This window comes from Amborella trichopoda, chromosome 8 (genome assembly GCF_054954075.1).
Source record: "Amborella trichopoda isolate Santa Cruz 75 chromosome 8, AtrichopodaSantaCruz75HAP2 v2.0, whole genome shotgun sequence".
In the NCBI taxonomy this organism is placed as follows: Eukaryota; Viridiplantae; Streptophyta; class Magnoliopsida; order Amborellales; family Amborellaceae; genus Amborella; species Amborella trichopoda.
Window position 1 is genome coordinate 31,855,251 of NC_142343.1, and position 27,072 is coordinate 31,882,322.

Here is a 27,072-nt window from a genome sequence, read left to right on the forward strand (position 1 = left end):
AAGAGTTTTCTTCGTCACCAATCTTAGGCATTATTTAGAAAGAAAGAAATTATAGGATTTTTTAGGACAGAAAAAGATAAGAGAACAGATGTGCAAGTCTATTTACTCTTCATGGCCACAAGCTCAACATGTGTTTCTGACCGTACCAAGAGTTTTCTTCCTCACCAATCTTAGGGAGCTCTTGGCCACTTCTAAGAAGAGGGTGATTAGGTCAGGCTGCTGGGGCCCACCATCCCAGGGTTGGTTTAAATTGAACTTTGAATGTAATTGTTTATAGAGGAATGTTGCAAGATTCGGTTTTATGGAAATATCAAGGATGCCTTCATTCTTGCTTTGGTGAGTGTGGCAGAAAGAGTAACATGCAAACCACACTGATGATCCGATCCAAGGACATTCTTCAAATTGGAGATTCTTCGACTGTTATCAATTGGTGCAGAGCTCTAAAAACTTGTTCGTTAGGCAATGAAGCCAGATAATGGAAAAAATACCACAACCTCCATGATCGGGAAGCGTGCTTCAATCACATCACTAGGTAACAGACCTCCTGAACTGGCCAAATCAGCAACGGCCTCGCAGGCGTGATCCTCCCTCCTTCCTCTATTCCTCCCTTCTACACGTTATTTTCACTCTCTACCCATTTTTTCGTTTTTCTACCTTATGCTCTTTATTCTTTTCTCTTTTTGCTTTTCCTGATTTGTACTTTTCATTCTCTCAATTTAATCTTGTTTTCAAATAAAAAAAACATTAGCAACAGGAAAATATTAGAAAATGCCCTCACAAAGAAGCATTTGTAGCCATTACCATCGAAAAAACTTATTTACTAATCAAAGGATTTCAAACTATAGATGGATACAAGTGATTGAACGTCTAAACAAGTTCTACTGAAGATGCAAAACACACATGGCCGAGGGGGGAAACAAGAAGCCGTCTTTTATAACCAACTTTCCACGTGAATGTAATCGAAATGAGTCCCTCTGATCATCTACATGACTACATGTATGACAGTGCTCAAATTGCTACTTACAAGACATCCACAGGGTTTGAACCCCCTCCATTTCAGGAAATAACCAAATATACAACGAATGCAGCCCTTAACGGATAAATATTTCCAGGCTGAAGACATAAATATAAACAAACTCCATTTTCATGGACAACCCATTGCTGGAGTGTCAAACCCCAAAATCGGAGGCGGGGTTAAAATAAATGGGGTCGAAAATCTCCCCTTCCTTTCATCCATTAGTGAATATATAAGATTGCCCGATTCTCTCACCCATCTAAAATACAAACCAAGGAAATGGTTTGCAACATTGGAAGCATTGGAAAAAATCCTCTTTCCAGCCCCACGAAGACCTCGTAAGAAAATCAATGCAGAACTACTTGAGCAGTATTCTCCAAATACCCCTTGTATATACTACTAGTGACCAAATGGCAAGCCCTGCTGACATGTAAAGCAGAACGATGCCGCAAGTAGCCAAAATGCTAGGTCCTGTTTGACTGCATTCAACAGAACACCAAAATTGAAAGACATCAATTAGCTTCCTTGCATACTTCTAGGGTTTAGATTTATCAGCTCTGTCTCACTCTCACAGACACATACACATGCAACATTAAGGCATGCTAGCCACAAAAATCCAGATCTCTCTCTCTCTCTCTCTCTCTCTCTCTCTCTCTCTCTCTCTCTCACACACACACACACACACACAAGTTGTACATCTAATAAGTTCAAGAAAAAATTGCTGCTGTCGATACTTTATTGCTCTTGTCAAAACAATATCAGCAGAAATGTTTTTGATAAATTGTCATAGGGGATAATTTCTAAAAAGAAAGAAAATATATATAGATCCATAATATTTTATGAAAATAATAAATAGTCAATATTTTTGGAGATTTTATGGTGAAGTCCAACCTTTTTTGAGTTTTTTATTTCCATTCTACCCCCTATTCAAAGGTTGGATTGTCGAACGACTCTAAAATAAGAAGAATCCAAAATAAGAAATAACTAAGTGTATGGGCAGTTTAGAGGTCATATTTTCAAACCACCCTTTGTACTGAGCAAGGTCATGGTTCGAAAATGCAATCTTCAAACTGCTGGCTGGTTCAAAGGTTGGACCTCATAAGCAGTGGCTTAGTAACAAGCCGTGCACAAACATCAGCGTTGGTTTAAAGGTTGGACTTTTGAACCACCCACCACACTTTGTTGTGGGGTATACAAAGCAGTTCAAAAGTTCAACCTTCGAACCACCCTACAATCAGTAAGGTTCAAATGTTGGACCTTCAAACAGCCCATACACTTAGTTATGTGTTTAGAACGGTTCAAAGATCCAGCCTTCAAACAAGGGGTAAAGAAGAAATAAAAAACTCAAAAATTATAGCCTTCATTGTAAAATATCCCAAGATACGGATTTTGGATCCCAGTAGAAAATATTTTGTAAAGGTGCTAATTTTGCTATTTTTTTTTTAAACACCTCTTCTATTTCAAATAATTTTTCCAATATAGAAGTAGAAATAAACCAACCTCATGTCTCTAGTGGCCAGGAGAACAGTGAGAGCTATCATTTGTGAAGCAGTTTTCCATTTTCCCAAATTGTTCACAGCTACGGCCTGCCAAAATTGTATACCTAGTTAGTACAATAGATTATAAGGGATGTACACTGGAGCATTCTGGTTTGAAACAAATGCTAGCAGCTTCTGAACTGAGGATGGTTAAGGAGCTCCTAGAATGCCGTTTGAAACCCAAAATACTATTCAAAGTACACTCACAAACAATAGGCATAAGTGGTGTTTTAGAATTTGTAATGAGAGTCTGTGTTTCTTCTTTTAAGTTGCAAAATAAAGTTAGGGTGGAAAAGGGGACCTCCAGTACAGAAGCGCCTTGAGATGCAGCCCACTCTCTGACTGCAGACATTGTTATCTGCATGTAAACAAGAACAAATTAGTGATGAAGAAACCAAAAGCTTGTTATGAAAAAAACTTTTTTCGATTAGATAGAAACAGACGAAATATCAAGAATACATTAGATGGATGATGGCAATAAAAAGGTCAAAGAGGCAATACTATACTTTGCATGAGATTCCCAAAATAGGAAAAGGGCTCTTAGTTCAGTGGTCAGGGTGGTGAAACCACAACGTGATGTCAAAGGTTCCATTCCTATTTAGCTTACCAACCCAAAAGGAAAATGAGGTTTTCAAACTAGAGAAGTGTCAGATCTTCTCAAAATAAAGACATGCTTGCACATATAACTCTATCCATATACCTTTCTGCAAGCAACAATATATATGCCTTAATTATTTCCTTTCCAATTTGGAAAGTACAACACAGGCATTTTGCCCACAAGACACTGAAAAAAATATCATGAAGATACACGGTTGCCAGAATTTTTCTTTTAGCATGGCCTAGTGTATCAATAACTGCTCAGCTTCAAAATTACTGAAATAAAGCTTGGGATGAGAATGGATCCACGACCCATCACTCGACAGGGCTTAGTATAAGCAACTCAAATTGTGACTACCACATAAAGGTGCAATTAGAAAATATGGATTTCATCTAGATCACACACCAAATATATGGAACATCAAAACATAACCCAGGCATGAAACAAGGATGTGAAATATCCACTTACACAAGAGATACAGTGAAAGGCTTTCACTCGCAAGTCAACATATGATTTAAATGAGAAACAAAGACAAAAAAACTAAAAACTGTCCGATATTTTCAACATTAAATTTTCATTAGAGTAGTATCACAGTAACAAACATTTGAATAAAATTTTATCGCACATATTATTTCATGTAATATGAATCATGTTACAAGAACACTTTTTTTTTAATGAAAATCAATCCATATGTTCGAAATTTAAACCGATATACCTATACATAACTAAGGCCCATCTTGACCTGCCCAGTCCATATGCCCTGAAGCGACCATGAATTGGCCATCTTCACAATGATGGTCATGGATGGTTCACCTTTGTAGAAGTGTCTGTGCAACACACCTATACAATTTAGATTGTACTGCACCAAAGCCAAAGGCATTACTCAACCTAACGTTACCATTAACCCTAGTTGGATAGACAATTACTACCAACTTTGGAACATCATACTTCCCAAATACAGTGTGCATATTCAGTATGTTGATTAAATTAATTTTGTTTTTATAAACATATAGCATGTCAATAGTTTCTTAACAAGCCCATATATTATCTACTTTGTATCAATTAACTACAGTTTGTGGAGCCTAAGGTTAGACATAATAGGAGATTTACATATATGTCGACGTATAATTAAATTTTCTACAGTTTTTTACATATCTGTTTACAGAATTACATATCTGTTGAGGTAAATTAACATTGCAGTATAATTTTAGAGTAGCAACCCCTCTCCATCTCAAATGCCACATTTGGGCTGCCTAACACCACAGAACTGCTCAAAACCCCATGGCCTTCTGACATAAAGATAAGATACCGTGATTGAAAAAGATTCATTAATAGTTTTTAGTTATTTACTCTTTTGGTAAGAAAAGGAAATTTGTTTTACTTAGTTTATTCGTTCACTGGACGTAAGGGGTAATTAAGGGTTTTGGGTCGTTTTTTTATTTATTTTTGGTTAGGGAAACTTGGGGCTTTGTTTTTTTGAGTTAGAAGGGAACTTGGGGCTTTGTTTTTTTGAATTACATATGTATAGAAGGGAGTGTAACTATGTCCGGTTCCTTGGTGATTGATTTGTCAAAGAAACTTGACGAAAACTACCCTAGAAAGGGCTTCTTTACTTCCTCTGATTGAAGGCATTTAGAAGGCTTGGTAGTACCGCTCAAATGTCCCTCCCTTCCAAGGTATTCCCCAATACTTCTCTTTTCCTTTTTATTCCTTTCCTCCTCCTCCTTTTCCCTCCTTAATTTCTTACTTCTCCATATTCTTTTCTTTTCGTTCTTTTCCTTCTTTGTCCCCTCCCGTTCTTATTCTCTTAACCTCTTTCTCTCCTATTTTCTAAATTTTTTCCCTTTTTTATGGCCTACCCAACCAGCCAAATCACAGCCCCATCCATAGTTCACCAAAACTCTTGTCCATTTGCTCTCCACAAAAATTGTCTCAAACACAATCTCTTGAATTTGTAAACCCTAATTCCACCTATAAACTCAAAACCCTAATTGCAACCATTAACCCCAAAACCATATAACTAACTTGCGGGAGTCCTTCCAGAATCAAACTAAAGCTAGTCTATGCCTCTTCTTCACTCTAGGCTGTAGGCCAGCTGTAGGTTCGATAGCAAGCAGATTTTATTTGGCTGATTTTGTTAAAAGACAAATTTCAATCCACTCCAGATTCGGAGACTCACCTCCCCAGCATTAAAACAAGTTCCTAGATTGCATGTTGGCTTGCTAATGGCTGCTTAATTAGTTTTGTTGGAATATTACTGGTGAATCTATAGATTTTTAGCCATGTTTGGATTCATAATGTTCTCCAAACGTGTTTTAGGATCTTGTAATCGGAGATCAGTTAGCCAATCTTAGCTTACATCAATTTGGTAGCAAAGCAACTTGTATCCTAGGGCTTGAGGTCTATTTTGGAGTTGTTTACAGTATGTCCTGGAGTTTTAAGGCGGCTAAGTCATTGCCCCATAAATTACTAAGTTATCTGTTAGACCTTTAAGGGGCAGTCCATAACTTTAAGTTTTAAATCCATTACGTGCCATCCTATTTCGTTATGTAGTACTCATTCCTAATTGTTTTACCTAGAGCTAATATAGAGTTCTTTGTGTATTTACGTTCCAACCTAGAACTCCCAAGCAGTTAAAATTGCCAAATTATAGCCCTCTAGGAAAGGGAATGTTCCAGGTCTAGGGAAGCTCTAGTTTAGACTTAGGTGAATTCACATTCCATGGCCGATCAAGGCTATGTGAACTAGGATCGTGGTTGTGACCAAAGCCCTTGACATTCTCAACTCAGAGGCGGCCAGCAACAGTCCATCCAACACAAACTTCCAGCAAATCAGGAAGCAGTTGGCACATGTAATAGGACAATCCTTCCACCTGACCTCTGCAGAAGCTTCACGAAGATGATATTGGGCAATGTTCTGAGAGGAATCAAACACTAGTAAAGAAGAACATGGAGAACATGAGGACAATTCCTATGAGGATCCTAGGCAATACCCTAGAAAATACTGGCAAGCGACCTACAAAGGTACTTTGCACATGGGATAGAGATCGATGTGGAGGACAATGGTGGTCACTTGGATTCAAATGAGTGCCTCTAGTGGTTAGAAAGAGTCGATCGCTTCTTTGAATAGAAGAACCTCTGAAGTCAGGAAGTTGAAGTTTGCTGGTATGAAGCTGAAAGGTTCTAAACTTAACTAGTAGAAACCTTTGGAGGAAAGGGAAAAATTAAGGTTAGGCACGGCAAGTAGAAATCAGAACATGGACCCAAATGAAAGAAAAGATTTGGCTGAAATACTTACCATTTGATTATAGGATGGCTCTCTATCAAAAGCTACTTTCTTTGAAGCAAGGCACCAAATTCGTGAGACTACACACAAGATTTTCATCAGCTCACATAGCGTAACAGCCTTCAGGTGGATGATAAGCAAGCCATGGCATGATATGCAAGCAAGCCATATTAAAAAAAATCCAGTATCAGGTCTCCATTCATACCATGGTTAAGGGAACCGTGGGGGTAAGGTGGCGTTCCCGATCCGGAACCTTGATCCCACAGTTCCTCCTAAGGATCTCATAGGGACCCTGGTTTTTCAATTTGGGAATCTCGCTCCCAAAATTTCCGGATCTTGCTCCCAAATAAATGGGATCACGTTCCAACCATTTGTGGATTCCAATACTATTTCGAAATAGATTCCCAATCCCATCAAACATGGTTCAAGTTTTTGGTACATTATAATCTTGGGTTCCATGTATGTGGACTCTACTTTCAAAAACAGATGAATCCAGTTCCACAGTATTCTTACACCTCCCTCTCCGAATTCCTACACCTCTCTCTCTCTCTCCCCCTTTTATATAAGTGGCAAGTTTTATAACATAGCAACAAATTCAGTATTCATGCAAATGGCAAGTTTTATAACATAGCAACAAATTCAATATTCATGCCCTAATCAAATACTAGAGTATCCAATAAAATGTCAAATCAAGACAAAGTAACCAACACAACATTCATATTCTGATCCTAAATCTAGATTTATCACATAAATCTTAGAAATTCAATGCATCAAAACCCATGCAACATTAGTGTTTCAATCCAAATACCTTATTATGGCATAAATCACAAAATATATACGAAAAGCAACAGAAGAAAAACATTCATCTAGTCACTATCTCTTCACTCTCACTCTCTCCCTCACTCTCACTGCTCCCTGTGCACACCTCTCCCTCTACTGCACACAACTCTCTCTCTACTACGCACACACACACAACTTTATCTACTGCGCGCGCACACACAATTCTCGCTCTACTGCACACACAACTCTCTCTATTGCGCACACACACACACACATACCCCTCTATCTCTACTGCACACACACACTGTGATGATAAAATAAAAATAATAATCATACAAAAAAAAAAAATACAAGAGTGAGGTGTCCATCATTACACACTCAATAGTGTAAGGTGGCACAAAGTGGCATTATATGGCCCATAAAGAATGAGAGGTGGCACAAAGTGACATTAGGTGGCCCATAAAGAGTAATGAAGTAGCACAAAAAGGCATGAAGTGGCTCACATTAAAAAAAAAAATAATGACACATGGAGGACATGTGTCAAATATGGATTAACTCCCCCACTTATAAATAACCTCCATTGGCCCTTAACTAACCCCCATAATTGATTCACTCTTCTCTCAAATGTGAGCTTCTTCTCTCTCTATGTAAGTTTTTTATCTCTCTTATTTCAATCATTTTCTCTCTCTCCCTCATCATATCTCTCATATGATATTAATTCTATTATGATAATATTATCATTCTTATGTATTATTAATACCTCATAATAATGATATGATTTTAAAGACATTCTCATTCTCATAATAACATTATTATTTTTATTATCTCATATTTCAATCATTTTCTCTCCCTCATCATATTCTCATAATGATACTCATAATTTTCTCATTTCAATTATTTTCTCTCCGTCATCATACTCTCTTGATGATATTATGATTAATAATATTCTCATTATTATACTCTCATGATAGTATTATGATTTTAATAATATTTTATGATATAATAATAATATCATGAGAATGGAAATATTCTTAAAATCAGAACATTATTATGAGGTAATAATAATACACAAGAATAATAATATTATCATGATAGAGTTATGAGAACATCACTAATATCATATGAGAGATATGATGAGGGAGAGAGAGAAAATGATTGAAATAAGAGAGAGAGAAAACCTACATAGAGAAATAAGAAGCTCACATTTAAGAGAAGAGAGAGAAAACCAATTATGGGGGTTAGTTAACGGTCAATGGAAATTATTTATAAGTGGGGAGAGGTAATCCATATTTGACACATGTCCTCCATGTGTCATTATTTTCTTTTTTAATATGAGCCACTTCATGCTTTTTTGTGCCACTTCATCACCCTTTATGGGCCACCTAATGCTACTTTGTGCCACCTCTCATTCTTTATGGCCAACCTATTGCCACCTTACACTATTGAGTGTGTAATGATAGACACCTCACTCTTGTATTTTTTTTTTAATTAATTTTTATGATGCAAAATGGTGTTAAATAATTTTAAATGATGGTTCATGGTGTTAAAAATACACCATGGGACCACCTTTTTTATTTAACACGATTTTGCATCAAAAACATTAATTTAAAAAATAAAAAATAAAAACAAGAGTCAGGTGCCCATCATTACACACTCAATAGTGTAAGATGGCAAAAAGTGGCATTAGGTGGCCCATAAAGAGTGAGAGGTGGCACAAAGTGGCATTTAATGGCCCATAAAAAGTGATGGGTTGGCACAAAAAGGCATGAGGTGGATCACATTAAAAAAAAAAAAATAACACATGGAGGACGTGTAAAATATGGATTAACTCCCCCCACTTATAAATAAGTTCCATTGGCCCCTAACTAACCCCCATAATTGGTTCTCTCACTTCTCTCAAATGTGAGCTTATTCTCTCTCTACGTAAGTTTTCTCTCTCTCTCTTATTTCAATCATTTTCTCTCTCTCCCTCATCATATCTCTCTCATATGATATTAATGATGTTCTCATAATTCCATTATGATAATATCATTCTTATGTATTATTATTACCTCATAATAATGTTATGATTTTAAGGATATTCTCATCCTCATAATAATATTATTATTATTATCTCATAAAATATTATTAAAATCATAATACATTATTAAAATCATAAAACTATCATGAGAGTATAATAATGAGAATATTATTAATCATAATATCATCAAGAGACTATGATGACGGAGAGAAAATAATTGAAATAAGAAAGAATGAGAAAATTATGAGTATCGAATGAGAAAATTATGAGTATCATTATGAGAATATGATGAGGGAGAGAGAGAAAATGATTGAAATAAGAGAGAGAGAAAAAGGATATAATATTATCATAATATTTTATGAGATAATAATAATAATACTATTATGATAATAGGAATATCCTTAAAATCATAACATTATTATGAGATAATAATAATACATAAGAATAATAATATAATCATAATAGAATTATGAGAACATCATTAATATCATTTGAGAGATATATGATTAGAGATAGAGAAAATGACTGAAATAAGAGAGATAGAAATCTTACGTACAGAGAGAAAAAGCTCACATTTGAGAGAAGAGAGAGAAAACCAATTATGGGGGTTAGTTAATGGCCAATGGAAGTTATTTATAAGTAGGGAGCATTAATCCATATTTGACACATGTCCTCCATGTGTCATTATTTTTTTTTTTAAAGTGAGCACTCCATGCTTTTTTGTGCCACCTCATCACTCTTTATGGGCCACCTAATGCCACTTTGTGCCACCTCTCATTCTTTATGGGCCACCTAATGCCACTTTGTGCCACCTTACACTATTGAGTGTGTAATTATGGACACCTCACTTGTATTTTTTTTTTTAAAAATTAATGTTTTTGATGCAAAATCGTGTTAAATAAAAAGCATGGCCCCATGGTATATTTTTAACACCATGGACCATCATTTAAAATTATTTCTTTATATAATTATTTTTATTTTATTTTTTCTTTTTTTTATTTGTTATTTACTATTTTTTATTATTATTACCATTATTATTACTATTATTATTATTATTATTATTACTATTATTATTATTATCATTATTTTTTTATAATTATTATTTTATTTTATTTTATCATCACACACTCAACTCTCTCTCTCTCTCTCTCTCTCTCTCTCTCTTATGCACACACAAGAGTCACCAAAATACACAAGGAAAGAGCACAAGCGCACATACCTGTAGCATGAGAGAGTTGGGAGGAGCGACCGAATTTACCAGAATGATCACCACAAGCAAATGGCGAAGGAGTTGTGTGGGCTGGTTTTGGGCAGGTTAATATAGAGGGAAGGGGTATTGGGCGGGGACGAGGGAAGGTGGTTGAGGGGGGTACGTGTTGGTGATCTAAATATGTAGTTGATTATAATAATAGAAAAAATCCAATTTGGGTACTTGTAGATTATTTTTTGGATTTATGTGTGGTCCGAGGTACTATGCAATTAAAGTTATACCTCAAATGGGATTTGGAGTATATATAAGAATGGAGTAGATAGTATACTATGGACTATCTAATAGAGTGATCTGTAAATGCTAAGATAGAGTGATCTATAATTTTAGCATTTATCAAGTAGTATATGGGCACCTGATGTATCAAATGTCAGTAATATGCATTTAATTAAATAGGGTATGTCATACACATTAGATTTTGGATTAAGGATCACGGACTAAGTAGCAAAATAATCCTTACTATTTAGATTTATCAAGCATATAGGCACGTGTTGCATAAGAATATGGTTTGATGCACTTATTTGAACATAGGATGCCATAGATATTACATTTTGGATTATGGACCACAGACTATATAGTATTGTGCCTAAAAGTATTTAATACTTCATCAAGTAGCATGTATGCCTAAAAATAGGGAACTATGGATTTATTTAATTAGATGTTGTCATAGGCTCATATGTACATATTGGATTTTGAAGCATGGACTATGGACATATACAGTGAAGTGTTCACTAGTATTTCGCATTTATCAAGTAGCATGTAAGCATGTGATGTCTAGAAATGAGGCACTATAAATTTATTTAACTAGAGGATAGCATACATATTGGACTCGTTCCCTTAACCAATGGTAGTTGCGGAAACTGAGGACCTTGAATCGTATAGTTGAAGAATCTAGATATTAGAACAAGAGGAACCCCGTTTATGACAAACGGAAACCTCGATCCATTAATGAAGGAAACCCATACTAGCTCCACTTGATAACCTCGTTTAATGTGTAGTGGAGCTTAGATTCTTGCCAATCAAACCCTTGAACCCATCGATATGGGATCTCGCTCCCATAAACCTAAGGATCTCGTTCCCTCGCTTGTTCATTGTACGGACCCCAATCCCAAATCCAGGGAATTCCGCAATAGGGCAGTTCTGCGATTCCCGAACCGATCCCGCTCCTGATCCTGTAGCCAACAACTACGATTCATATACTTTGTCAAGCCTTGATAACCTTATCGACTTGCATTAAAAGTTGAGAAGCATGAAGCATCTCCACATCCTAAGAATAGAAAGGAGAAATCTAACAGAGGGTCATCACATTCCTCAGGAAAGGTTCATGCAGCTGGACATGTTAATGCTACCACACCTTGTGCAGCACCCTCATCCATGAGAACAACAGTAGGTGTCATGAGGAATGTAGCATTCTTGGCCCCAGGCACTCACATAGGTGATACCAACCTCAAAATAACTTGGTGGAATAGGTAGAAGAAGAAGGAAATTTAGAGGGAGAAGAGGAGCTTTAGGATAGAGTTGATCACGGCGAGCACGTAGGAGATGAGGGACATGAGGATGATCCTGATTCCATCATCGCCGGAGATATGCATGGGGAGACACTTGTCATCCATTGGGTCATTATGTCTCTAAAGATCTCATAATTTGATAGTTGGCTGGTATGCAGCATATTCCAATTTGCACACCACTTGCACAGTAGGTGAGACATTTTGCGCTGTTATACTTGATAGTGGAAGTGCTGAGAATATGGTTTCTCAGGAGAAATTGCAAAGCTTCATTTGAAGACAGAGAAGTTTAAATAACCCCATAACATCTCCTGGTTTAAAGGAGGGAACAATATCCCTATTACATCATGGTTTTATGCGAGCTTTCCACTAAGAACTTATTACAATGTTGTGTGGTGTGATATATAGCTTCCCTAGAGGTGTGTCACATTGTACCCAGCTGTCTCTGGCAATTCGAAAGATAGATGAAAAATGATGGGAGAATAACACCTCGTCCTTCACAAAGGATGATAAAAATATCACACTCCTACATAAGGATGTGTTAAAAACAAGGAAAAAATAGTGAAGACACCAGTTCCACAAGAAAAAGTGAAGAAGGCACCTATTCTTTTAAACAGATTGCAATTTGATATGGAGTAAGGATATATTTACAATCCTCGCTTTCGTGGCTAAGAAAGAGGGGGAGAGTATACCAATTCCTCAAGACATTTGACCCCTATATGAGGAATTTAGTGAGTTCATCCTATGAGAGATTTTTTACAGTCTTCCTCCTATGACAGATCTACAACATTGTATTGATCTCATTCTTCGCACGAGCATTTCGCACCCATTACTGGCTGAGTCCAGCAAAGCATTTAGAGTTGCATAGATAGGACATTGTAACTGCTGAGAAAAGGATTCATATGAGAAAATCTTGAGTCCTTGCACATTTCCTGCACTCTAACTCTGAAGAAAGATGGTGAATGCGAATTGGTAGCTGCACAATGAACAAGATTTCCATCAAGAATAGGTTTCCCAAAAGGCCATAGCCCAACTTGATGACATGCTGCATATGTTAACAGGTGCTCAAGTTCTTCTCCAAGAGTGCCCTTAAGAGTGGTTATCATCATATCCGCATTCAATTAAGAAATGAATCATAGACAGCCTTCATGATTTGTGAGGGTCTTTATGAGTGGCCAGTCATTGACTTCATTTTGCCACACGCACCGAGAAGAAGCCAAGTCTTAAAACCACAAATTGGGAAATTCACGGTTGTACACTTTGATACCATTTGATCTGTACTATAAGCAGATATGATCATTAACTTCACTTGTGGCGAGTACTAGAGATCCCAAGCAAGAGCAAGCTGTATGCCAACCTTAAGAAGCATACCTTCTTGCCCTACAATTTGTTTTTCTAGACTAAAATGTGTAGGAAGAAGGGATTAAGTTTGATCCAGCCATGGTGGAAGCCATCAAGACACGGCATAAAAGAAGTACCATTGGTGATGTGTGCAGTTGCCATCCTCTCACTTCATTCTATCAGAGATTCATCAAAAACTTTAGCACCGTGATTGCACCAATCACTAATTGTATGAAGAAATTATTCAGATGGACTCCAGAGGCAAAAGAAAATTTCCAAGTTCAAAAGGCCCAAATGAGTTCCAGTCGTAGTTCTTCCTGATTTTGAGGTCTTCGAGGTGGATTGCGATGCCTAGCATGTTGGGAGAGAAACCATGTTGAGCCAGGTGAAGGGTCCTGTGGCATACTTCAGTGAGAAGTTGAACGAATGCCTAATCCTGTCACTAAATATACGATGCTAAATTCCATGTGATTGTTCAGGCTCTTCAATTCTGGAGGCATCACTTAATTCAGAGGGAATTCACATTATATTCATATCATGAGGCACTGACACACACCAAATAGCCAACATACCACATAAGTCATGTTATTATACAAATGCAAAACCAAAGTTCATGATAAGATAACGGATGACTGAAGTCATCAGTCGTTCCTCATCAGAACATTAACCCACACTATGGTGGTTTAGAGTATCTTAAAAACCAATATGTTAAAAGATCCATACTTGGGTTCTATATGGCAGTATTATCAATAGTACAAATCCTACATCTAGGTTTGTTCTGCAGGACAGATTTATGTTCCATAGGACTTGCTTGTGTGATCCAGAGAGTTCTCTCTATGATATCATTCTTGAGTTGCATAGTGAGAGTTTTATTGAACATTTTGGTCAAGCTAAAAATAATGCATTAGTAATGGTGAGCATTCCTTAGCACGATTGCACATTCCAAAGACTTCTCTCCGCAAGAACATCATTCTTTTGAGTTGCATAGTGGCATCTTGGAAAATATTTTGGTTAGATCATGATTATTGCATTAATAGGTAAGGGTGATTTTTACCTGGGTTGATGTGCAGAAAGATGCAATTTGTGGAGCACTGTCATGTTTGTTAGCTCTTTAAAGGCCAATCTCAAAATATTGCCCTCTACACTACACCTCCCATCCCAACTGCTCCTAAGGAAGACGTCAACATGGATTTGTGTTAGGGTTTGCCTAGATCTGCTCGGAGGTATGATTTCGTGGACCATTCCAAAAAATGGCCCATTTCATGCCATAGAGAAGTTGTTCATCTTGAAGGTGTGAACACGTAGATAACATTTGATTGAGATACTAAATTTCTTAGTCATTTTTAGAGAATATTGTGGTCAAATGTAGGTATGACTCAACGATTCAGTAATGCATATCATCATTCTCAAAGTGAGGAGCAAATAAAGGTGGTCAACCATAGTTTGGGAAAGTTGTTGCGTCATCTTAATACAAATAGGACTCCTAATACAATTAGAACTTCTACACAAAAAAGAATCAAGAACAAAAAATAAAATTGATAAATAAAAATGTGAAGACTTACTGAACCTTCGCGTAGAGCTGCCCCTTTAGGACTTCGCACACTCCACACCCGATTACCAAATGGATGGCACACTCTGATCCTTTGGTCCTACTGAATCTTCAGAATTTGGGAAGCACCTCTACAATACCCTCTAACAGATCTATGGGGCTGAGAGTATGGAACAAGATGAGTTTCATTCAACCCTTAAACTTTGGGTCAAACCACAAAGGTACCTATGACCTCAAAACAGGATATGGCTTGAGCATACCCTAGCATGGCTAGCCTAGGTGGTGAGAGCCACCCTTTATGGCTTTCCCTTTAAGGTGGGGCGTAACAGCCCTAGAGAGAGAGAGAGAGAGAGAGAGAGAGGGAGACAACTAGAGAGGGGCGTGGTGGGGGCGGAAGGGGAGAGATAGAAAGAGAAGTCTAGTCACAGGTAATGGAAACGAGGGGAGGACCCTCTTTATATAGGCCTCAATAGGCTTAGGGTATCCCAATCTTAATTAGGATTCAGTTTGACAAAAAGGATTTCCTAATAATCTATGGGTGAGAGAGAAACAAATCAAAGACATCTATCTCTTAAATCAGCCATCATGATTTAGAGAGTTATCTAGGAACCTTATTCTTCGAATCTTGATGCAGGTTACATAACATTATCCCCTAAATCTTTGACCGATATTCACTTCGAGTCAATCCAGGACAAGACTAGTCAAATCTCAAATTCTATTTTGATTAGAATTTATTTTCTCTCACAAAGACATTGTAGAAATTCAAACACAAAATATTCTCTACTCCAACAAAATATTCTCACTGCCTTTTCCAAAAATTTCCAAGATTATTTGAAGGTTTCCCAAACAAGTAGGAATATTTTATCAACAATTGGGGCATCCCACCTATGCGTGTGACGTGTAGCCCAAGTAGGTCCCACGTTCCACAACATATGGTACCCGCACATGTGGAGGCTGCCCCTCCCCTGGTGGATCCCACTCAATAACCATGCCCCTACAAGTTTGGAAAATATCTCCACCATCAGTTTTACAATTTTTAAGCATAAAATAATTTCATAAAAAATCTAAAAATATTTAAAAAACAAGGAAGCATAAAAGAAGTTAAAATAACATTTCTGAAGTTCTTAGAAATTCTAAAACACTCGGGAGTACCTCTAAAGTGTAGTGGCGCCAATGTGTTAAGGACAGTGACTGTCAAGGCACTTCACTGGTGGTAGAAACCAAGATCCACGACTATCTTCTCAAACCAACCCAACGAGACCCATAACCAATAGTCATGTACAAGGGCTCGTGATTGGCCCATAAAAATGGCCCCATAAATAGTGGAACCATGGTCCTAGTATATATATTGCAGCTTTCCTCAAGAAAAAGTCACATGCACATATCATCATAGTGCAAAGAGGACTCTCTCTATGTACATGTATACATATCACTCTAAAAGGTTGCTTCCCAAAATGCAGGTGTCATATGTACATACGGTGCGGAAGTTTGTTAATGATTTGACCCTCATTCTCACAAGCCTACAACTGCACACATGAAACCACGAAGTTCTCCTGACCTTCAACAAGGGATAACCCTCCAATAAACCACGAAGTTTCTCTTCGACCTCAACAAGGGATAACCCTCCAATAAACCCTCAATGGTAGTTCCTATGACCAGGGCAAAAGGGTTTTGATCATGTCTTGGGCCATAGACCACCCAACCCTAGGTCAATCAACCAATATACACTCCCACTAAAACGCACAATTCACTATATTTATTATTATTACATGCTCTAACAGGCTTTTAAGGCCACAAACCACAACATTGATGAGCATGATGGTGCCAATTATTTCCAATGGGGAACGCTATCATGGAACATCTCATGCATGAAAGGTACCTAATCCGTACTTACAACAAGTTATGTCAAAGAAAGTTAGAGCTATCTCATGTTCTCATGAAGCTAGGAGATAAATCGTTCCTCCAAGATCTTTCTAAGCACCTTCATATTGCACCCATCTTTAACATCATGAATCTTTGTGAGTTTCAACGAGACCCCATGTGCACTTTAGTTGTTGGTTCGTGGGAGACTTAGGACCAAATAAAGGATGTGGTGGACATTCAGTGTGTTGATACATGTGGTTCATACTAGAGATATCTGGTTCGAGGAAAGAATGCCCGTTAACCCATTGTTCGTGGCTTGATGAGCATGAGTTGCGAAGGAGGCCAGAGGATCTTTATCAACATTGCACGAAGGCATACTCAACAAGGTTGAGTTCTTCTCTATGGAAGACAAGGACCGAGGAAATTGTGGCCCTCTATTGGATTAAATTGCTTAGTTTTTTTTATTTACTTACTTTTTTTGTGGCAAAAGAAAAAAATATATTTGTTCATTGGACCTAAGGGGTGGAAGAGATAGTTTAGTTTTTTTTTTTGTTTAGTTAGGGGTATTATGGTCTTTATTAGTCACATAAGAATAAAAGGAAGGGGGACATCTAGCCCCTTGATGATTGATTTGTTGAAGAAACTTTTAAGAAATCCCTAGAAAGGGCCTCTTCTATATCATTGATCTAAGGCATTGAGAAGCCTTAGTAGTACCACCTAACATTCCATACCTTCAAGCAATTCATCCATAATTCTCTTTTCTTCATCCTTCTACTTTTCTCTTGTCCTCTTTTTTCTTCTTCTGCATTGCCCTCCTTAATTTCTTATTTCTCCTCTTTTCTTTTCCTTCTTGTTTTCCTTCTTTCTAACGCTCCCTTCTTATCAATGTTTACAAATTAGAACTCACTCCAGGACTTAAAGACTGCATGCAGCAAGTGAGTAGACTCAACCAGTCCCTAGTGGACACGTTGAGTCCTGCAAGGTCCTGCAAAAGGACTCAAAAAATCCCAAAAACTACAAGAAAACAAGGAAAATAAAAAATAATACATATAGATCAGGAAAATATAAAAAATAAGAAAACCCATATACAAACTGAAAAAAAAATAGTTTACATGAACTTAAATTTAAAAAATAAAACATGATATCACTCCCCCAATTTTCTAAGACAATCGTCACAAAGATGTGCCCAGTGCAATTGAGGCCTCCAATCTATGTGAATATGTCCTCAAATATCCCAAATCGAAACCCTTAAAATAAATCCAGATTCCTGTTCGTATCTAGTTGGTCCAAGCTCTAAAACTTTCAACCAAATCCTATTTTCACATTGATCATCTCACAATTCCAACACTTCCAAGTGTTGGTTGTAAAATCAAAGCCTTGAATTTGATGGATAACAGAAAAACAGGCTTGGGAAAGAATTTTCAAGGTGGATTTTGCGAGGGTTGCAAATATCTCGCAAAAAACAACCTCGCCCCAATCCCTATTTAAAAAAAAAAAAGGGAACAAAAAACCATGATTTTTTATTTATTTTTTGCTGAATCTGATATTTGGATTCAATAGAAGGTTGAAAAATACACCAACGGACAAACTTCCAAAGCATTTTAAACTGAAATTATGAATGAAATGGAAGGAAGGCGTGTAAGATATTGTGCCCCACCCCAGCCCCCCCTTGTTTATATTTTTTCTCTTTTATATCAAAACAGTTACGGACTTGGTAAGTTTTTATGAAGATGCCTGAGTCCACGAAACGATCCGAATCTCTCAAGTACTCGCCCAAGCTGCTAAAGTATGAGGAAGCACCGCTACATGACAGACCCCCAATGAATCGAGGGCCTTCCGGACCCAACAAGTTACCAAATCCGAGTTGGACTCGGCGTGTTTTTGAACAATGCTTATTTTTCCTCTCTCTTCTTTTTTACTAAATCCTTCTTCGTTCTTCTTTTCCTTTTGGTCTACCCTAACCAGATAACAGCAAATGCCCCATCCCCAGTTAACAAAACCCTTAAGAATCCATTTCTCTAGCTTAAGATTGTATAAACAAAATCTCTTGAATTTCGAAACCCTACCTGCCTATAAACTGAAAGGGTATCTGGATAATAATTTTTCATCAATTTTAGGGAAGAACATTAGTGAGACAGGAGACATTCACAAGAGTTTTTTGTATATTTCATATCTGAGAAGAATGGTAAGTTCACGTGGATTTACTAGTAGACCTTTTTTTTCTTTATAAATGTTTGTTTTTTTTTTCTTTTCTTTCTTTTTAGAATTAGATTTTTAAAAGCTTTGAGAACATCTATTTTACTTTTCTGGTAGGACAAAGGCCTTCAATTTTACCAACAATTAGATCAAATGTCATGAGATTTGTTTCCCTCAAGTCCATGGTGATGTGGCTCAATTAAGGAGTTTACGCAGCACTGATCAAGTACTTTCTAACTTGGCCAATAATCTTATAAGAGAAGCACAGAGTATATAAGAGAAGCACAGAATATATAAGAGAAGCACAGAGAATCACCTCTCTACCAATTATAGCGATGGATGGTACAGTTAGCAGCCATGGCACTTGCCCAAACATAGAATCCACAGGCTTCGTGCACAATAACACCAATGTGGCAGCAACCATGAGCTACATTCAAGTGACATATCAATTGATGTACTCCAAAATAATTTAATAAACTGCTCAACAAAAATAAAAAGTAATAAAAATAAGTGAAAGGCTTCTAATATATTGCATGCCCCAACTCAATAGATCAAAAAACATGATTAACTAGGAAAGCTCTTCCAAATGCACATCACAAGCCTTACCTTGTCAGCCACAGGGTCTAAGAATGCACCAAAAACTGTACCCGATTTCATCTGTTGATTAAAAAATTAATTAACACTTCATACGATTGCGATGGCCAGGATAACAATCCCCTATTCTTAATATTAAAATATTAAAAATAAAAAAATAATAATCATAAAAAGAAATTAACAAGAGCTCAAATGGAAAGAACAATAAAAAGAGAAATGAGTTGAAGTCAACAACAAGCATACTTTCCGAGCAAGGTAGCCATCAAGCCAATCTGTTACTGCTGCCACAACAAAGATGCTAGTACTAGCGGTTGCTGACCACCAACTATTCATGTAAAAAGCTAGTGAGCAAAGTTAACATGTCAGCCTCATTAAATGTCAATTATTTTTTAACAAATACCCACATAAAATGGTATGTCACTAAATATTCATAAGCTGTTAACTTGCCTTATGAAAAAGAAAATACTTCCATAAAATGAATGGACAGTTGAAAAAGCTTCAAGTAAAAACAAAAGACACCAGCGTTAATTTATCATGGTGACAAACTATTCATACTAATAAGAACCAATCTACATGACTCATACTTAATTATTTAATGCATAAAGTTGCTATTTGTAATACTAGGTTATCTGCCACAAACTCAATGTATTAAATGCACATCTAAAAGAATCAACCCCTAATGATACTCCAAATGGACAATAATTCAAGCAAAAACGGCAAATGCTGCTGCAGAAAAATTGTATGATCCATCAACTTTGCAAGGGCCACATCAGAGTTTTGTTACGATACAGGTCGTGGTTTTCTTGGCGAGGATGGAAATTTGGAACTACTTTATATCTGTAATGTTGCAATAAAATTCAAAGTAGCGAGGTAATTTTTCTTCAATATCAGAGGGCATATTGTCAAAGATAAATAACTTGTGTACCACACTTATTATTGTATGTTTAGATATCACAATTATTTTATGTTAATCACACTTTTATTGTCAATCAAGCCTACCAATTTATGGCTCATCCTACAAAGGCTCGTATATAGAAGCAGCTAGACATGTTATTAGTATATCAAAAGGTATGGTAGCCATTGGGCTTTTTTATATCCATCATGGCCAGCATCTTATTAATTGTTGCTGTTTTCTTCACAATCATCAACCGCCACAGGACATTGCTTCTATGTTGGTCTTAACCACATTTCTTCCAGCAACAAGAAGCAGGTCATTTTATTCATCAAAAGTGCCACAGCCGAATGTAGAGCCTACTTGGTCGTGTAATCTTCTACGAGATCTGCCGAATGTCAAGCCTCCTTGGTCATGTAATCTTCTACGAGATCTTGGCTTCACAACACTGCATACATTACAACATGTTGTGACAACAAAAATGCAATGTCCATAACAGCCCGTCCAATGATCCATACAAGATTGAACATATATTATTGGTTAGTTGTCATCGCATGTGAGAAAAGTATAGCCTTGAGGCATTGTGCCCAGCATGTTGCCACGAACTCATATCTTGCAGATGTTTTTACAAAATCACAGCCCAGGACAAGCATCATTTACATTTCATCCAAGCCCTCCAGACATGAACTTGCATATTCTGGGGATATGTAAGAGCAACATTTGGATGCTTATGTCACGTGGGCTTTAAAGTATAAATGCAATTCATTCATTTTTTTGTTTAGGGACATTTAAGTGATCTCAATCATTCTAAAAGTGATCTCAATCATTCTAAAAGTGATCTCAATCATTCTAAAAGTGATCTACTGCACCCACATGTAACCCAAGTGTTGCTATCTTTGCCCTGAAATAATTCATCGATTTTTAGCCACTCCATAACCCTCTTCGAAAAATAAGATTCTTTCCATTCTTTTAGCCTATTTAAAATGACTGTTTATCTAAAACAATGGCCTAATCCAGTTTGAAAACAATATCAATACGAGACTGAAACTAAAAGAACTAAGTCTTCTATTTCAATGCCTTCGTAACACAAGCCATAGGTTTAAGTTCATCTGCAATACCTACTCATAATAATATTGGGTTTGGGGTTTCACACCAAAATATTTAGAGAAGAAAGATATAACTTCACATAAAAGGAGAATGGATTTGTGCCCCAACATTCTATAGTTAATAACAAATTATAGCAATAAATGAGATCACACACAATAAAGACACTCAACCCCCACCATGGAAACTCAGAAACAATTTTGGCTCGTTTTAGATCTTTTCGTTTCTAAGTTTTGTAACCAGAGGGGAACCAACTAAAAGGGAACTCCTTGAACTAGAAAGATAAGATATCGTCATCATGAACTCCTCAAACTAAACACCCCCGCAAACCTCCCCACCCCCCCTCCCCCAGTGGGAGAGCTTCCTTCCTCTCTACCTCTATGAACGAGGTCTCAGAAGTCAGAAAAAAGGCCCTAACTACATAAACAAAAACAACAGCCCTCACTACCATGGAGGTTTCCCTTACAAATCATTCATTAATTCTGATGTCCCACTCCCAAAATGAATACTTTTAGCGCTCCCTAATTACAAATGATCTGTATTTATATCCCAGAGATATGCCAAAGCACTAGTTGGTATCTATGGTTCAGAAATGTGCAGAAAAGAACATACATAACAGTAATCCAGACATCTGCTCCACACAAGCTCTCCCTTGTATGTGTGCAGACACATAAGATGGAGTACGAGGACATTAAGAGTTAAATCTACCAAGTTGCAATATACATTAACATTAGAATGCTTGAGCTTGCTAAAAACCATTGCACATTGATATGCCGGTCTATCATAACTGTGTCCACCAGGCCACCATCTGTCACATTTCCCTCCTAGTGCTGAAAAGACAACTCAATTCTCCATTAGATAGGCACTTGGTCCTTGGCATCTAAGACAATCCCCATGAGTTGGAATGGCTAGTCCAACTCATGAACCAAGCAGAACATTTCTCCTAAGACAGCCCATTACACACACAAATTTGATAATTAATGGACTCCTACAGCAAATCAGCTTTTACTTTTCCTACCACATGTTGAAATTTGGTGTTTGACCTTTTGATGATGTCATGTATTCAGACCTCTTATTTTATTTTATTTAATAATTTTATACTTTATTTTTTGTTTTTTTAATTGGGAAGGCATGTATACAAACCGCATCCCTCTAAATTCCGAAAAAGCTCCTTCTACAATGTATCACAAAGAAACTTTACAAATCTTTCGGATTATTTGTAGTGTAACTGACAATGTTAAGCTCCTGTATTTCAACAAAACAAAAATGGAGTTCGCGCACGATCATACTGTATAACTAGCTTTCCTCGTGTCAGAAACATGATAGCTAGTCCAAAAAAAAAACTGGACATAATATTTGTTTAGAAGCATTATTTAATATTAGTATGTTGTCACAAAGATCACAATTCCGTCCACAAATCTGGAAAAACAAAGGGGGAAATGGTTAGGGATCAGGAGATTGGCCTTGGAATTCATATTGTCTGAGTACAACTCTAAGAGGGATATCTTATCGAATGATTTTTGGGAATATTGTATCCTTTACCTACTAAAAAGAATTTTGAATCTCAACATTGTTTGTACAATTGGCGAGTGGACTGGAGACTCACTAGAGTTGATTCATCTAAACACTCTCTGCATCAACTTCGTATTGTCAAGTTGACTCTGCTCGAGATCAGACCAAGTCCCCAGCAGATCTCGCACTATAAAACATTAAATGGAAAAATACAATAAAATAAAGTAAAGAATTCCAGACCCCAAAAGAACCCTTCGTGAATCTAGATGCTCAAGGTAACAAAGATTATCCAGACAGAAAAATGACATCAGAATATAGCAAATAACCAGAAATCCCATTCTTTTTCCAAAATAACCAAATTACTTTCAATGCAAAATAAAAGCCCCCTCTCTTTTTTTAACGTCTGAATTTCAAATGCCTCAAATACCATAGATGAACGCAGGCCCAAAGATTAAAGGCAACTTATAGGGATAGAACAACTCAAAACCAGTGCCAATGGATTTTTGAAGATGATCTTAAACTACATCCACAAAAAAAAAAAAAGAACAAAGTATGGAAATACCATACCATGGCCAATATGGTCCAAAGTAAAAACCAAGTTCGGTAAAAAACTGGTCAAAACCCATGTTTCACCAATCTGGCCTACTCAAGCAGCTAGATTCGACCGTTTCAACTTGCCAAACAAAGTGGGCAACTTTTTTATTTCTAATATATTACATATTCTAAAACTATTATTTATAATTTAAATCCGATCGAACTAGTTTAAGTGGCGATTAAACCAATTTAAACTAGACCAGATCTCTCACTGGTTCAGTGTCCAATCCAATCATAATAACGCTAGTTTATCCACATTTATAGCAACCACTTACATAGATTGCAATACCATGAACCAAGACAATTCACTGATAGAAAACAACTAGCAAAAGCCAAGAATAATAGGGATTTTATTATAAGCACAAGATATATCCATCTACAATCAACTTAATATGTATGGAGGACCTTTATGGATATAGATTGCTATCTGTATACCCACCTAAAAGCCACCAATTTCCAATTGAAGAAGTTTGCTTTTTGTCCATATTTACAGCAAGCACACAATCAGAGTGGCCTGCCAAGAATTAGGACATTTTTCATTTGGAAACACTTATACATACTTGATACTTCACAATGGCCTAAAGGCACCTTACAGCATTTATAGACCCAAGTGCAACGACATCCTGCTCCCACTTTCACTAGTGAAAATATAACTTGGAGATTAGTTCCTACAAGGAAAATTAGTAATTATTTCCATACATGTGTCCCCAATGCAAGAGATATGCTACTTGTACCAACTTCAATGAGTAAGTCACAGATGCCTGCTATGGACTACAAAGTCACATTATACTTTCCTAAGAAATATTTATGGTACTTATGACACCTTTTCCAAATAAAACAATGAAAATTTGAATAGAAAATCAACATAAAGGCTGAGAACACTATCCTCAGGCCTTCCAATCCTAGTGAGGTGTGTATCGCATCCCAATGATGCCCTTTTATTACTTGATACAAAAAGAAAATATGAAGAATTGGTGGTTTGGAGCTCGTCAGAGAAACTAGTACAAAATTCAAAACATTGGTGATAGCACATTACATTAAAAATTGAGGCGGGGCTCTCTCCTTGGACCATCACATAGTGATGAAAATCTTCAAAATGTTATTCGGAAGACTCTTTAAGTAACTCAGGGAAAGGAAAGCAGTGAACAGTGAGTCATCACAGGATACAGGTAAAAGGAAACCACACAAAAATTCGAAGATAATATTAGATCAAGAAAATAATATCCATCACGTGGCCAGGTCAGGACTGAATTTGGACAGAATGAATACAATAAAATTACAATCAGGAAAACAAAAATTTGTGCAAGACACAGTAATTATCTCACATAGAAAAGGTTGAAGCAAATCGCAGAATTCGCCCCAAGTTGGCTCAGAATGGGACCCTGGCTATTCTGGATAAAAATACCTAAAAATTGAGTGAGTCTACTAAGCCTCAATTCCCCTTGTTATTATCCACAGACTCGGCCAAGTCAGACCTCTGAGTCAACCGATCAGGTGGCTGACGTGGGCTCAAGACCCTGGAGAGTGGTGAGTCCGAGCCCGAGTCCTTGTTTACAGATACTGGTGTGCCACTGTGCATGTGATATATGCATCAATTCATGCATGTGTATAGAGTCGGAGAGATCCATACACGGACATGCAGCAAAGACTAAAAGGAAACTTGACTTCAAAAATGGCATGAAATAACAAGAGAAGTTTATCACACTGACAAACAGTGCCAATTATGAGAAAAGTACCAAAAACATGAATCTGTAGATAGAAATCAATACAACAACAGACGTTCAATGGCATAGGGATTGCAAACCAAGGGCAAGAAGAACCCCCTAAATGTCATACTAGAAATGTGAGAAATAATGTCGCATAAACAATGATGATGAAGAAACTTAGGAATCCCTAGGAATACAAATTGAAAATCACAATGTGGGAAAAACAGGGGAAGATATCCACTTCAAATTTTACTTAAAACATACAGGAAAGAAACAAACTTTGCAAATAAAAGGCTAATTATACATTCAAGCAAATAACCATAACAAAACAAAACCACAGAAAATGAAGATCGAGAACAACTTGATATTCATACATGCGTGTGAAACATACCCTGCAGAAATCCTAAACTAAAAGGTGAGTCCTTAGTAATAGAGATCAATAAAAATGAGAAAGAGATAGAGAGAAACATTACTTTTACTAGGAGACAAGGAGTTGCATGACAATAATAGGTGATAAAACCAAACAAGAACGCAAATTCATATAGAGGCCCATCGCATACAAAGATAATCAGATGCACACTAAAGACAGAACCCAAATAAGAAATTGTTAAAAAGCAAAAGCCCAATCACACACCCAAATATGAAATTGTTAAAAAGCAAAAGCCCAAACAAACACGTAAGCCATAAAAATTAATAATACACAGAGAAAAATGCAGGTGGCGAAACAAAACGAGAACCAAAATCATACAGGCACATTTACCTCACACGCAGATCCTAACTGGTGAAACCCTAACACCAGGTATTTATTTCGTAGCATCGCATGTCAACTAACAGGCAGAAAGCTCAGATAGAGAGAGGCTCATTGCATACGTAACCCAATCAATGAAGCACAAACACAAGAAGCCGAAATCATAGAAATACAAATCAATGAACAAAGAGATGCCAAGATGAGAGATACATCACGCATACATGCACTACTTGGTGAATCCCAGATCAGGGAATGGAAACTACCATTGCAGATAAAAAAACAAACGTATACTAAAGAGAGAAAGATGGGGGAGAGAGAGAATATGAGGTGGTAAGAAAAGAGACAGGAGAGACAGTGAAAGAGAGGATGCGCACTGGTGACAAGAAGGGGAACGGCAGCAACACGGCCGAGCGTCAACACAGTCGGCAAAGTGAGCAATTTGTGCGAAGGACACGAGGAAGAAGAGCACGAGAAAGAAGCACAGCAAGACGGTGGAGGAGGAATTAGCTTCCCGGTGTCTTTGAGGGGAGTCGTCAAGGCCATTGCAGGCGGCGTTTTCACAGTGGTGGCGGAGGCTCGGGCCGAATTGTTGGTGGCGACGCTCCTTCTAAGGGCTTGGAGAGGCGACGCCTTGGCAATGGCAGCTCGATTCTGGCGGGGGGTGCGAAGGGCAGGGGCCATCAGACCACCGCAGGCGCGCTCATAGGGTCGGAGTCCTCCCAATGCCCACATGCCCTTATGCCCACATATAGCTGACACAATCCCAATTTTCACCACCATTTCTAGGGTTAGGGTTTAATTTGGGGGGTCGGAAAGAGCGTTACGAGCTCCGTCTTAACCCCGCCATTAGTGTTGCAGGCACCCAATTTTATGTTTGAGGACGTGGCATACTCCCGCAGGATCACTTTGTATACTTGCTCCTTCACGTAAAGATGCGGTTGCTTTTAGATCCTCGAGTTTCTTTC

At 37.3% G+C, this 27,072-nt stretch overlaps 1 protein-coding gene and 1 non-coding gene across 5 annotated transcripts; both read right to left on the reverse strand.

The window, feature by feature from the left end:
- Positions 1 to 913: 913 nt before the first annotated feature.
- LOC18423599 (cardiolipin synthase (CMP-forming)) lies at positions 914 to 27,072 on the reverse strand. 4 transcript variants are annotated; one of them, XM_006828199.4, is made up of 7 exons: positions 26,482 to 27,072; positions 19,795 to 19,892; positions 19,564 to 19,614; positions 19,274 to 19,384; positions 2,855 to 2,911; positions 2,516 to 2,601; positions 914 to 1,494 (listed from the first exon to the last, which is right to left on the reverse strand). In XM_006828199.4, exons 1-7 carry the CDS (start codon positions 26,885 to 26,887, stop codon positions 1,374 to 1,376), a joined length of 930 nt encoding a protein of 309 aa, XP_006828262.1. In that variant the 5' UTR covers positions 26,888 to 27,072; the 3' UTR covers positions 914 to 1,373. The 4 variants fall into 4 exon arrangements, with proteins under 4 accessions (XP_006828262.1, XP_088730606.1, XP_088730604.1 ...); XM_088874480.1 differs by having other exon boundaries at positions 19,795 to 19,876; positions 26,482 to 26,828; XM_088874477.1 differs by lacking the exons at positions 914 to 1,494; positions 2,516 to 2,601; positions 2,855 to 2,911 and adding an exon at positions 13,487 to 13,744 and having other exon boundaries at positions 26,482 to 26,984.
- Positions 24,044 to 24,164, reverse strand: LOC148781015 (small nucleolar RNA snoR103). The gene has a single exon (XR_016039875.1). It is a non-coding gene; the product is annotated as a small nucleolar RNA snoR103 (small nucleolar RNA).

Excerpts from the sequence above, each read along its gene's own strand:
- LOC18423599 (XM_006828199.4), bottom strand. The coding sequence starts at position 26,887 with ATGGTGGTGAAAATTGGGATTGTGTCAGCTATATGTGGGCATAAGGGC. Across the intron at positions 2,912-19,273 it reads TCGCTATAATTGGTAGAGAG|ATAACAATGTCTGCAGTCAG; the intron begins GTGATTCTCTGT and ends GTTTACATGCAG. Across the intron at positions 1,495-2,515 it reads CTGGCCACTAGAGACATGAG|TCAAACAGGACCTAGCATTT; the intron begins GTTGGTTTATTT and ends TGTTGAATGCAG.